At 33.2% G+C, this 14,116-nt stretch overlaps 2 protein-coding genes and 1 pseudogene across 3 annotated transcripts; all 3 read left to right on the top strand.

Moving 5' to 3' along the window:
* The first annotated feature begins 203 nt into the window (after nt 1-203).
* On the top strand, nt 204-2,815 carry LOC145558792 (protein LATERAL BRANCHING OXIDOREDUCTASE 1-like). Its single transcript, XM_081620126.1, has 3 exons — nt 204-745; nt 1,521-1,850; nt 2,416-2,815. The coding sequence occupies exons 1-3, from the start codon at nt 303-305 to the stop codon at nt 2,672-2,674; spliced, it is 1,032 nt and encodes a 343-aa protein (XP_081476252.1). The 5' UTR covers nt 204-302; the 3' UTR covers nt 2,675-2,815.
* Nucleotides 2,816-3,234: 419 nt separating this feature from the next.
* On the top strand, nt 3,235-4,746 carry LOC145558793 (methyl jasmonate esterase 1-like). Its single transcript, XM_081620127.1, has 3 exons — nt 3,235-3,875; nt 3,960-4,091; nt 4,209-4,746. The coding sequence occupies exons 1-3, from the start codon at nt 3,414-3,416 to the stop codon at nt 4,479-4,481; spliced, it is 867 nt and encodes a 288-aa protein (XP_081476253.1). The 5' UTR covers nt 3,235-3,413; the 3' UTR covers nt 4,482-4,746.
* A 353-nt stretch (nt 4,747-5,099) lies between these two features.
* LOC145560180 (methyl jasmonate esterase 1-like) lies at nt 5,100-6,517 on the top strand (annotated as a pseudogene). The gene is made up of 3 exons (XR_014093106.1): nt 5,100-5,690; nt 5,837-5,968; nt 6,056-6,517. The product of XR_014093106.1 is annotated as a methyl jasmonate esterase 1-like (transcript).
* Nucleotides 6,518-14,116: the final 7,599 nt, after the last annotated feature.

The following is a 14,116-nucleotide window of genomic DNA, read 5'->3' as shown; positions in this document are numbered from 1 at the left end:
TAACTCTCCAATAATTCAACTAACAAGGATAGTATTGGCTGCCAAAGTTACTGTATTTTTTTTGCAGGGTAATTTTATTTCTCGGCAGCTAAACACGACGAATTAGCTTAATACAAGTATATCTTACCATTTATAGACAAAGAACTGCACCCAGAAAATTCCAAATTTATAGCACATGATAAAACCCCCCTTAACCCAATAATTGGGAAAAGGGGGAGTTACCAAAGTTCATACTTTGTACTTATAAAACATCCTAAAATACAGAGTTGTTGACAAGAACTAGGTCCGAGGTTTCAGTAGTGATGGGGGATGTAAACCCAGAATTTATTCAACCCACTGAATTCAGACCAAATCCCACCTCAACCATTGAAGCCAAAGGAATCCCAGTTATTGACATATCCTCTGCAAATGATGAGGTGATAGCAGAGATTAAGGAAGCTTGTGAAAAATGGGGATTTTTTCAAGTGATTAATCATGGGGTGCCTGTGGAGAAGAGACAGAAAGCGGAGTTGGCGGCGAGGAAGTTCTTTGGCTTAACCCTGGAGGAGAAGAAGAAAGTAAGAAGAGATGAAGAGAACCCTTTGGGATATTATGATTCAGAGCATACAAAGAATGTTAGGGATTGGAAAGAAATATTTGATTATACTGTTTTGGACCCAACTTTGATTCCTGCTTCACATGAGATTGGAGATGAGGAGATCAGAGAACTCAGGAATCAGTGGCCTGATTATCCTCCTGACTTCAGGTACTTTTAGTTTTTTCATCGTTCATTACAAATTTGGTACGGAGTAACATATTTTTTTCGATATTTGTTCAATCTGGAATGCATATTTTTTGATATTAAAGGTATATCATAGGGTGTTTTGAAATATAAACTAGTGGTTGTTCTGTTGACACACACATATACATGATCAAGTCTTGGAGATTGGTGAAGTGTTCTGGGAACAGCGGCGGTGCTAGAACGGTAAACTTGTATTTGATATTCTGTGATTATAATGAATTATTTACCTTTTGATTATCTTATATAAGGATGAGAACTTAAAGAAAACTAAATTATTATTTCAGATAGTTTATTTGTTATATGCTGACTGCCAAGCACTTTTCGTGGATGATTACTTATGTTAGCTCCCCAAAACATTTTGGGACTAAAGGATTTGTTGTTGTAGTTGTTTGATGGACCAGATTGTTAGATTGATCTGGGAGATAGATGAGGTAATTCTATATATTTGGTAAGAATCATTGCAGAATTGAGATTGAGCAGGACATTAATCGGTGTCACACGTTTCCTTCTTCTCCTGGATGATCAGTTTTTAATCTGATCTTTCTACTTGGAGGATTACAATACTCTCAAATTGTTATTTCTTTCATGCTAGTCATGCTGCATTATAAAATGCCAATACTTCAGAATTGTATTTCTGGCTGTGTTGGTTTCTTGTTTCTTTCTATTGCAGTGGCTTATAAGTTCTTGGTCAGTTTGATTGAATTTTGGTGCATCTCTTTTTGATTGATAACTCGCCCAGGGCCGCTTGTGAAGAATACACTCAAGAAATGGTGAAACTATCTTACAAATTGTTGGAGCTTATTGCATTGAGTTTAGGTGTCCCTGCAGATCGTTTAAGTGGTTTTTTCGAGGATCATGCATCCTTTGTTCGTATTAATTACTATCCACCTTGCCCCTACCCTGACCTGGCTCTTGGAGTTGGTCCTCATAAGGATTCCGGTGCCTTGACTGTCCTTTCCCAAGATGATGTTGGAGGACTAGAAGTTAGACGGAAAATGGATGGGGCTTGGATCCTTGTGAAACCCACCCCAGATGCATATATTATCAATGTCGGAGATGTAATTCAGGTACTCTTCTTATTTTTCACCCCCTCCCCAATAAATAAATCACGCACACAGACACATCAGGGAGCACCAAAAAAATCATTGTATTTTCCATTAGCTAGCACTGGTCCTGTTCTAGTTATATGCACTATATAAATTTTAAATAACTCGTGGTGATTAAATTCTTTCTGTTGAACTTGCTAATTTCTTATATGGTTAATATAAATGTGCCAAAATCTAGGGATTTCTAACTAGAAAAAGTATGCAAATTTAATGATCATTAGTTTTTGGGTACTTTGTATTCATTTTGGAAAGTGTATTTTTAAAGTGCCTCAGTTAAGTACCATACTGTAACTTTTCCTTCCGTTAAAAAGATCAATTTTGATGATTTAATGGAGTGAAGAGGTTTTGAATTTTGAAGTTTGCATAGAATTATATTATTTACGGGCTATTTACAATTTATTTGGGAATTTGATGAGTTAGCCGAACTTATGTGATGATTTTTTACTCAAACCTTGCATAGGTAAGTTTGACAGTAGGATCCCCTTGTCTAGAACATGATGGTGATTTTGCACTGCTTATTATGCCGGTTTGGAGCAATGATAAGTATGAGAGTGTGGAGCACAGAGTAAAAGTGAATACTGAGAAAGGGAGATTATCAATTCCATTTTTCTTTAACCCGTCACACTATGTTACAGTCAAGCCTTTGAACGAGCTGATTGACAAGCAGAACCCTGCTAAGTACCGGGATTACAACTATGGGAAGTTCTACACGACAAGAAGGCTCAGCGACTTTAAAAAGCTCAATGTTGAAAATGTCCAAGTTGCTCATTTCAAAATAGTTGAATAATATAGGATTGGTTGCAACCACAAAATATGTTACTGTGTCTGTGTGAAAGGACATTCAGAAACTTCTGATTGCAAAGTCTGCTGTTTCAGTAAGAAGTATAAAGCTTTTCTCAATAAAAGATGATATACTAGATGTTTGATACCTTTTGTGTTCTCATAACAGATGATATACTTGCGTAAATTTGCCAAAATATGATGATAACCTGCCCATTGTTTTGATATATATACTGATGCAAGTATCACAAACTTCGTGTATATAAGATGCAGATTATGACTATGTTCGTTAACTTGGCTCACTTGTTAAAACATGTCTTTATGAGACTTTTTGAACTATAATATTTCAGTAACATATTCTTAACTTTGTAGCCATTGTCTTCGGCTGATGTTACGAATCTATGATTCTATGCTGGCCTACATTTCTATAGTAATATTAATCTGTCCAGAAATTGGCTTTTCAATCCATATGCTTTCATCAACTAGCATGATTTTTGGAATTTATTGTTTGAATATGAAAAAGACTTTTTAGTTATATTGTGTTTTTGCCATATTCTTGAGGTTGTTGATACTGTCCAAGTATTTTCTATTAAATTTTTGGAAAAAAATATCTGATGCCAGAAATCAACAACTTTCCTGACCACATGTAGAGCACCTTATCATTAAAATCTTGCACATTTATTCTTCCAGATTGATTTCACAAAGAATTTTGCAAAACCAGCCTAAAACAGAACTGTAAAATTTCCATGGAGAAAACTATGAGACGTGTAATATCCGTTGCCCTCATCCTGTTTCTGTTCTTTGCTGCTGCTTCTGCATCCACAGCGAAAAATTCTCAGCTTGAAAAAGATTTTTCCAAACATTTTGTGTTAATTCATGGGTCTTGTTTTGGAGCATGGTCTTGGTACAAAATAGTGCCACTGCTAAAATCTGCAGGACATATGGTCACAGTGATTGATTTAGCTGCCTCTGGGATCAACCTTTTGCACGCTACAGATGTTCGATCCTTCTCTGATTACACTAAGCCATTTATGGATTTCATGGAGTCCATTCCCCCACAGAGTAGAGTGATATTAGTTGGTCATAGTTCGGGTGGGGCTGTCATATCCCAGGCAATGGAACATTTTCCGGAGAAGGTCTCTGTGGGTGTATTTCTGACTGCTGGAATGCCTGGTCCATCCCTCAATTATTCAGTTATTGCTAAAAAGGTGACATTCATGTATGTGGTTTAATTTGAGTATGCTCATTGATATGAATTCAACATTGCTAAATTCTCTTTAACTGTAATGCAGGCATCGAGTATAGTGGCTCATGCACTGGACAACAAATTTACATATGATAATGGTCCTAACAATCCTCCAACGACGTTTGTATTTGGCCCTAAGTTTCTATCACAAGTAGTATTACAATATAGTCCATCTGAGGTATGCAGCAGTATTTTTCAAAATTCCAGTTTCTTTTGCCATAAACGCGATTTCATGTGAATATATGATGTACTTGATAGTAGATATGTAATTAGCCATTTGTGAATTTATTGACAGGATGTGGCTCTTGCAACAATATTGGTGAGACCTAGACCGGTGGTCAGTATAGAAGGTTTGATCTTTACGAAAGAAAAATATGGGTCAGTGAGTAGAGTTCTCATTATTTCGGAGGAAGACAAGATTGTGACAAAAGACGCTGTGAAGTTGATGATTGAGAAAAACCCTCCAAACAAGATTTTTAAAGTAAAAAGTTCAGATCACATGGTTATGCTATCTCAACCCACACAAGTTTTTGCTCATTTACTTAGTATTGCGCACGAATTTTCCTGATTGTTTGCTTCTTCAGAATCAGCAAAGTTACAAGGTTGCAGATAAAAGTATTCACAGTTATACTGTTATACCTTATATACTCTGTCAGAAAATATGTCAAAGTTCTTTTGCAATAATCAACTATCTGTACAATTAAATTCATCACTCATTCATGAATTTTCTATATGTAAAGATGACCTGTTTTGTTTATAATTGTATTCAATATATGAACCAATGATGTTCCATTTTCCAATTTCAATCAAAATACATTATTCTTTTTGTGTGATTTTTCGATAGTTATATATTTATACCATTACTTGCAAAGGACGGAGTAATATAGATCATGTTAGCACAAAGCTTTAGATATTTCCACTGTTTGTGGATTACAGGCATGCTTGTGTCATTTATTTAACTATTTACATTTTAACCGCGAAGTTTCCTTTTACTAGGAGAAAGCAAACTTAAGTTTTGGTACACTAATCAAGATCATTATGAGGAGATCTTCAACATCCCTCAATAATTATAATTACATAGCCATAATCCAATTTATTTTTTATTTTGCTTAGCTGAATTCAGCAGCTTAGCTTGTTGCAGAAAAGTCAATGTCTTGAGTTCTTTGTTACTGTATTTTTAATTTTTTTTCATTGAAGTTTGAACTTTCTTGTTTTTAAGTTTAGCAAAGTAGCAAACTTTATAATCTGGTATTGCTAACCATTTCTAAGCTTCTGCAAAGGGTTACCATAGTCAAAACGCGAAAAATGCTGAAAAGAAATCTGCATCAGGGACTGATTTCTCTGAAAATCCTTCTGATTTTATTTGTTGTGATTGAGGCATCCTATGAGCAGCTTGATCATCAACATGATCATAAACCTTTGAGCAAGCACTTTGTACTGGTTCATGGATCTTGTTTAGGAGCATGGTCCTGGTACAAGCTGCTTCCCCTCCTTAAATCATCTGGTCACACAGTCACTGCAATTGATTTAGCTGCTTCCGGGATCAACCCTTTGCAGCCAAATGATCTTCAATCAATATCCGAGTACTTTCAGCCGTTGACAGACTTGATGGTTTCTCTTCCCTCTTAATGAAAGGGTAATCCTTGTAGGTCATAGTTTAGGCGGGTTGGCTATATCTCATGCTATGCAGCATTTTCCTGATAAAATCTCGGTGGGTGTTTTTGTCACTGCTCAGATGCCAGGACCATCTCTTAATGTCTCCATTCTTAGCCAAGAGGTAACCTTATGTTTAACTTGTTTGTAAACCTCTGACAAATTTACTAACAGTATATTTTCCTCATCTGAATATCTGTTATTTTGTATGAACTACGAGTATAACAAGTTAAGAATCGATAACATTATGGCTTCTGACATTGTTTGCAGTTATTGAGCAGAAGTGGACCTGGATTAGATAATAAATTTATGTATGACAATGGTCCAAATTATACTCCGACTACCTTCTTATTTGGTCCGAATTACATGTCAAAAAAGGTGTATGACCTTAGCCCTCCCGAGGTAAGTTAATAAAGGAGCAGCAAAATCCACACATAGTGCATAATTTTACATTCTTAACTGGATCAGTATATAACTCTGTGCCTGCAGGATATTGCGCTTGCAACAACATTAATGAGACCATTGCGCTTATTCAGTATGCAAGACATGTCCGAGGTGATTGTCTTAACAGATCAGAAATATGGATCAGTTCCTCGCGTATATATCATCTCTGAAGAAGACAGGATAATGGACAAAGAAGTTGAGAGATGGATGCTTAAGAAAAACCCTCCCAACAGAGTGGAAAAGATAAGAGGGTCTGATCACATGGTCATGGTCTCCCAACCCCTGCAGCTTTGGGCTCATCTGCAGAGCATTGCAGCAGATTTTGGTTAACTGTTATTCTGCTAGCTCTTTTTCTGCAGTTTGCACTGATATAAGTTGAGGGGTGGAATTCGGGAACACGGGTAGCTAAGCTAGCCATGGACCCATGGTTGTGCTCCCTAAGAATTACAATACTTGGTTTTCGGGGGATCAAATTCAATTCTTTGCAGATTATAGTATAGGTTATAATGTGTTTACTGTTATTCACTGAAATTAAAAAAATAAAATAAAATGATTCTGTCTGTATCTATTGAAAACATGAGCAAAAACCACACTGTACTTATCAACCTGTTGCTAGCCCATTGACGGTCCATTTGGTAGCCGGTTATAAATGATGATAATTGAAATCTATTTAGTTGCACTTTGGCTAACAAAATAACATCCTAATGACCTAATGTTCACAGTAATGCATGTAATCTTCTCCTTAAATTTGTGTTTTCCTTCATCAATTTCCGTTTTACCACCCAATCTTGGCCTACTCCCAAAAGGTAAAGATTGAGAATGATAATTCGGGGTTATCATACGGTTAATATGGGAATGATCTTTGAATTCACATACATATTTATATCTAAATTCATTCTCATTACCACTATTGAATACAGGGTACCAATTACCAAACAAGGAATTAATATAGTGGGCAGAGGGAGTAAAATGTTTTCATGGATAAAACATGCATATGTATAAATCTTGATGTCAATGTGATAAAATTAATAAATTATAGGTCTTAAGTACGGTACAAGTTTGTTTAGTGTGAAAGTGGATTGTCAAACGAACTTCCACACTCATTGGCACATTGCCATTTGCTAATTACTTCCTTTATTTAGATCAAAATCATCAAAACCCTATTCAACCCTTAACTTGTGAGAAATTAAAGTTATTACTCCGTGAATCTACATCAAACAAAACATTATTTGAAACCAATAGCTAATCATCATATGTTAATACAAAAATCATTATCCTAAGCTTTTTAAAGAAGAAAATAACATTTGAGTGATGAATGAGTTCCTAAAAGGATATTTAAAAGATTCCTCAAAAAATTATAAAACTTGGTAGTATATTGATGTAAGAAGCGAAATGATTGATTACATATGGATAAAAATATTGTCGACTTTGATCATATTTTATCCAATTTATCAATTTGACTTAAAAATTGTTATATGCTTTCGTGTCACTCTCTCATACAGAAGGATGACATTTGGCCGTTTGTAAATGGTTGCTAACTTTTAGGAAACAATCTAAATTATTTTTTTTTTAGAAATAAAGGCGATAAATGTTTTTTTTTATTTTTATTTTTAGTATTTTAATTACAATAATTGTTTGGTGGTCCTAGATCCATCTAGATAAGCTAAGGTATGATACGCATTGATTTCATTTTATTTTAATATAGAACTGTACTTTAATCAACCTACATAATACAAGTAAAATATTGAAATTTTCTCTTTTGAAGGGAATATAATGGTAAGACCACAATTAAAAGACTTTCAACAAAATATAAATTTAGACCATGATTAAGGGTGTCATTGTCAAACGTAGAATTCTATTCAATGGAAGATGCATGGGGTTGCTATGTCCCAAACCTCCCAACCACCCCAAAAAGAAAACGTTATTTATTTGCTTAATTTGCCACAAGTGGGTCCCCCCTCACTCCGCCTTTGCCAACCGTCCCAACAACCACCCCGAACCACCACGACTCTACTCGTGTCCGGCCTAAACTTGCATTGTCAAATTCATATTGAACCATTGACTAGTTGGTGAACCCGTTTTCAAAAAAATAGCTATGTTGCCTATTCTCGATATACATTAGGAAGGGAATTTACGAATACTCAAAGTCATACAAAAAATTACGAGTTTTAGCAAAAGATTCTCTTTATAACCGTACACATTGAAATATACACTAAAGCATAAATAAAAGTACGAGTAATAATAACGATAAAACAAAAATGTAACAATTTAACAAACAAGTTGCCGTGAAAATCAATTACTACTAATCAAAACTGTGATAATAAAATCACAAAGAGTAACTAATCAATCAACAACATCCACTGTATCACTAAACTTCTCCTAACCATCAACTAAAAACATAAAACGAAAATATAAAAAACAAAGAACAACATAGATCTCATTTGTTCTTATGTTTTTGTACAAATTCGATAACACTTAAACATATTTACATATGATACGTACATACATAGTTCGACAACAACGAACTACGTATGTAACAAAATTAAGGAAGAAGGCCGGGGTAAGGAAAAGGTACTTGGTAATTATAATTAAGAGTTCGACGATTACGATCTGTAAGAGCTTCATCATCAGCATCTAAACTTCGATGAACAACTGTTTTAACTGCATGAGCAAACACAACTACAAACTCTACTCCTAATCTTAGTAAACTTAAACACATCTCAACTTCTTTTATCACCATTCCTCCCATTTTTTGTGCTTTTTTTTTTTAATTTCTTTCGAAATATGCAACTTCTAGACGCCGCGTATTTTTTTTTTTTGTGTGAGATTTTCGAATGTTTGATGTTAATAAAAATGGAAGAAAAAGTGGGGTTTATATATAGTTTGAAGAGTGGGTAAGAAAACAATGCATGATTTTTGTGGCAAAGGAAATAAGGGTGAAGTTTTGGTTTAATTTGGCTCTTGTTGTATTCCAAAGGCCGTTTTTAAAAATGAATTTTCTCTCTCTTGTATGATTAAATTGATTAATGTAGTGTGATTTCTTTTGGGACCAATCCAAGTCATCACAAATATCCAAACACGGGTTTTTGAATTCATTCGTCAATATGGTCTGTTAAGGGTATTTTGGTAATTTTACGTCGTGGGATTAATTGTCTTTTATCTACTTTTCTCATCCTATGTAGTTCATTTAGGGTGTATCGTGTACGTGTAAGCATATTGATGTCTTACATATGTAGCTCTATATGGATCGAAGGGATGGACTTTTTTTTCTTATTTGGCATGTCTAAAGATAACGATATATACAAACCGTACCCTACTAGCTACTGTTGAAGGTGTGGTTTTTGTGTAGCTAACTTAAAATTCGATAGATAATCGATTTCATTAGCGATACGGAAAGTACTCTCTTTAGAAAAGGCAATTGGTCAAATTAATTCAATACGCGATACAATACTTTCTTACATAATGTAATTTGATTCGATTCTTAATTTATTCTGCGATGTCAAAATATTAAAAATAAGCATTCTAAGTAATTCGAATTTTTCAATCTAAGGACTAGCTTAATTTTGTTTCCTTAAAGTATGTATCACTGTCGAAATTATTAAGCTTAGAAATTTCCTTTAATTGAATAAATGTTTGATTTCCTAATATTAGAGCATGTTCACATTTACTGATTGGAGCTGAATTGAACTCAACTCAACTGATTGGAGCTAAACTGAACTGAACTCAATTGAATAGAGCTGAAATGAATATTTTATTAGCGAAGAAAATTAGGAGTTGAACTAAACTGAACTGAATTGAACTAATTAGACCTGAACTGAATTGAACTGAAATAAAATTTAAGCTGAAATGAACAGGCCCTTAGATTTTGCGATTAGGAGAGAGTTCAAATCTCTAGCCTTTTTACTATCGATTTAAAACCAAATATAAAAGCTAATTATCTACTCGATAATACATTAAAATCAAATTTTAGTATGCTTTTATCAACCAAACAACTCCGAATTTCACCTCAATATGCTTCACTCTTTTTACACCCAACAAAAGAGCACTATACATTATTAATGTAAATTGTATAGTTGTTCAATTTTAAACATTAATAAAACTATACACTAGGCCATTTTCCAAGGTGGATATGATGATAACATGTGAGATTCGCAAAAGTCTATGAAAATTTCACTTTTCATAATGAAGTAAAATAAAAGAAGTAGACGAATAGTTCATATCATATGTACGTGGTGTTGCAACAACTGAACCTATGATTTGCTAAAACATCCTTGGTGTACATCATGGCCTTATCCAAAGTTCTTAAACACGACAACCTTGGGACATACTTTACTCACTTTTCAACTACTTTCCTCACTTTTGCTCTTTATTACTGACTAATTGGTACACTTAAGAGGTGATTAATGAATTTGTTATCAATTCTAGTATAGCAAATTGCAAGTAGCTCCATATATTTAAACAAATGAGTAAATTAGGAAAAATAACATAATAATAAAGTCTTGTTTGATTCTCTTCAATGAATATTACAAAGCTCCATATAAAACTCTTAAGCAATCCAAATTAAAATCTTGTCTAATTTCTCCACATTTTGTACCGACTATTTGATGATGCATGTTCTGTCCATATTATTACATTTGACTCCCTTATTTAAAGAAAAATATGCTCAAATAATTTAAGAATTCATCATATATTAGTTAAGATATTTGTCTTAAAAAAAAAAGGTTAAGATATTTAAAATTCTAATAAACTTCAATAAAAGTTATTCAAGTTTAATTTACAACCAAATTTAATTCAAATTGTAAGGTCTTATAAGCTTAAATAAATAAGTTTAGAATAAGTTCAAATTAGATAAGTGAGAATTAAGTGATGACATACTCTTAATCTTTCAAATAAACCTCATTGAGTCGTTGGGTTCATTTATATATATTCAAAAGTATCCCTCTTAATTACGTTTAATCAATTAACCTTATTTTCATCCACAAAATTGTATCAACTTCTTAAAAACGTGTGCAAAATACAAAAGTAAGACTTTTAATTAGAGACAAAGGAATTAATAACAACATTATAAGCATCATCACTTAATAGTTAATACTTGTAGTATATACAAGTATATGCATTAAAAAAAATGAAGTAAAATATCCAATTAGGCAGTCTGTTAAGACCAAAAGAAGTATCTATATTAATTAAATCAAAGTAAGTTTTTTGAGACAAAATTAAATTAAAGTAATACTTGTTGTTACAAGAAAAAGTCTGTGATTGAATTCAGCTTGACACCGTGTTCACTATTCATTGATTTTGAATGGAAATTACGGGTCATCCTGTCTCCATTAGGTCACATAAACTATGATTACTTTTATACAAGACTTAGAATAGAATATTATGAAATTATAAAAATTGTTCATATTATTTAAGATAAGTGCATGTTTATTGGTACGTAAATTAATATATGAAATTATTTAGCAATAAAATATACAGCTTGTAACGTTAATCATATGCCAGTTGTTCACTAAATCTACGCAATTTAGGTGGAGTATAATTAAAGGATTTGGTGGGTTTATCGAATCTTATTTGTGACATCTTCACATTGTGTTCTTTTAATTTTCTTCTTATCTTGATCAAACGTGTGAAGCTTTACTGTTATGTCCCGTTCATTTCACCTTATTTTTGCTGAGTTGAAATTATTTTTACTAAACTAAAATTAGTTTTACTGAATGAACTTAAATTATTTTTATTGAAATGATAATAATTTTACTGAACTGAAATTATTTTTGCTGAATTGAAATTATTTTTACTGATTTTCTATTATAATTCTTCTTTAAGTTTACTGATTTTTACTGAAATAAAATTATTTTTGCTAAACTAAACTTATTTTTACTAAACTGAAATTACTTTTACTAAATTGAAATCATTTTTACTTAATATTATTTTTTTAAGGTGAAGTGAACAGGGTCTTACGCCCATGTAAAATGATAGCGTCAAAAGATTGTTACTTGATACGGGACGTGATATGTACATTTCATTTCTAGCTACCATATCCGTATAATTTGCATCTTATTTCGTATGGGAATGAAATGTAGAGTAAGATCAAGAAGGTGTGATTAAAGCGAATGTTGGATGGATAGTGAGATTTTACTATGTATCAAGTAATAATCAATATAAGATTTTAGTGACTTTGGCTTTGGTCTGGTTCTTTTGAGCTTCTGGAGAGAGTAGGGGTAGAGCAGATTTCAACATAGCAGAGCAGGGCATGGCTTCTACACACTGCAGAGGAGAGTGGTTTATAGCAGAGTAGAGCAGATTTCAACAAAGCAGAGTGATTTAAAAGAACGGGGCCTTAGTGGTAATAAGTTGAACTAGTAATTGAATTAGCCAAAGCCTTTACCTTGATCTAGTGGTAAGAAGTCCGTCATTTATTTTTATTTTTATTTTATTATTGAAGGTGAAGTCTGGAAATCACATGATCAACATGGTCTTTTCATGTTGATGAAATGGTCTTGGAATGACCCTTTGCAATACATCAAGGATTCGCTGGTGTTTATTTGTCAATTTTTGCTGTGTACTTTGACTTTTTTCAAATATTGAATATGATTGATCTTAGAGGATACAAGATCAAAATTTAATTTTGCTAAAATTCATTTCAATTTTCAATTAATCGAGGGCATAGTCTTAAAGTAATAATGATAGATATTAGAGTTCCTTCAATTATTAAGAAAAGAAAGTACTTTATATACAACATAGTTTCAAGACTTTAACATGTAACCTTTATGTTTTAACTTTTAGTATATAGAGGTTTTTCCGTGCGGCGGGCCACATGGTGTGGCAAGGGTTAGTTGTAGGGTGTCACTGGTTTTATCAGGGGTTACTTGTAAGTGTTACTTGTATTTTGGGTTACTTGTACTTTGGGTTACTTGTATGAGATACTTATAGGTATTATTACTTGTATTTTGGGGTTACTTGTATGAGTTACTTGTATTCTGAGTAACCCCTACAAGTAACCTCAGACCAAACCCCCATACCAAATAAGTAACACCCGATCAAAATCAGTAACATCCTACAAGTAACCCCAGAATACAAGTAACACCCTACAAGTAACCCCAGAATACAAGTAACACCCTAGCCACATACAAAAAATTGTATTTAACATATGCACTAACTAGACACTTTTGTAGTATTGATGCTTAAAATCTAAGGGGTAACAAGAAAATACACGCTGTTGTCAAAAAAAAAAAAAAAAAACAAAAAAACATAGAGCTAGTGCACTAGCTAGTCTCAATTAAGGATATATGCTAATTAAAAAACTAGACTAGATCAGAAAAATGGATCGGACTACTTAAACTGATAGACTAAACGAAGAAAACTGTTCCTAACTCCGGATTAAACAATATAATTCTCAGGTCTAATGTCCAAAATCCTATTAGGTTTTGGACTAGACTTGTTTTTATTAGTTAAAAATTATGCATTAAATAACTAAAATGAATCCTTTTTCCTTTACAATGTTGGGATATTTTTACAGGGTTCTTGCTAATAAGCACCTTAATAAGGCATTAGATAATGATTTACATACCAAAATCATTCGTAGATCGGTGTAATTATTTTCTTATTCTAATTTAATATAGTAGTATTCTCGTTTAGTTGTGTTATCAAATGCCCCCAGTTAGGGGCTAATCGGGCAAGTTGAGTTCGAAATATGGTAAGCTCAACCTGTGTTCATTTAAGTTTATTCGAACGCGAGCCAAGCTTGAAACTTTGCGAGTCAAGCTTTGACCGAGCTGAACTCGAATTGTTCACGAAAAACTAGGGGTGAGCAAACCGGGTACCCAGTCAAAATTTTAGGACCCGGACTTGGAATTGGTTGGAACCGGGTCCTAAAATTCGGATCCGGAATTGGAATTGGTTCAACCGGGTCCTTAAATTTAGGAATTGGTATTGGAACCACCGGGTACCCACTTATGTATGTAATTGTTAAAATATAATACAAATTATAATTCTTATTTTAGTTAGGTTCATTTTTAGCGTTTAATACTTATATTTATATATGCATTAAGCTATTTGTACATATGTTAGGTATTAATAATACTTTTTTAATTTACAAATTAGATACATTCA

This window comes from Chenopodium album, chromosome 9 (genome assembly GCF_948465745.1).
Source record: "Chenopodium album chromosome 9, dcCheAlbu1.1, whole genome shotgun sequence".
In the NCBI taxonomy this organism is placed as follows: domain Eukaryota; kingdom Viridiplantae; phylum Streptophyta; class Magnoliopsida; order Caryophyllales; family Amaranthaceae; genus Chenopodium; species Chenopodium album.
The sequence above is the reverse complement of the archived record's forward strand: the minus strand, read 5'-3'. Positions and strand labels throughout refer to the sequence as shown.

Coding starts and splice junctions, on each gene's coding strand:
- LOC145558792 (XM_081620126.1), top strand. CDS start 303: ATGGGGGATGTAAACCCAGAATTTATTCAACCCACTGAATTCAGACCA. Junction 746..1,520: donor GATTATCCTCCTGACTTCAG/GTACTTTTAGTT, acceptor TAACTCGCCCAG/GGCCGCTTGTGAAGAATACA. Junction 1,851..2,415: donor GTCGGAGATGTAATTCAGGT/ACTCTTCTTATT, acceptor TATTATGCCGGT/TTGGAGCAATGATAAGTATG.
- LOC145558793 (XM_081620127.1), top strand. CDS start 3,414: ATGGAGAAAACTATGAGACGTGTAATATCCGTTGCCCTCATCCTGTTT. Junction 3,876..3,959: donor ATTCAGTTATTGCTAAAAAG/GTGACATTCATG, acceptor ACTGTAATGCAG/GCATCGAGTATAGTGGCTCA. Junction 4,092..4,208: donor TACAATATAGTCCATCTGAG/GTATGCAGCAGT, acceptor ATTTATTGACAG/GATGTGGCTCTTGCAACAAT.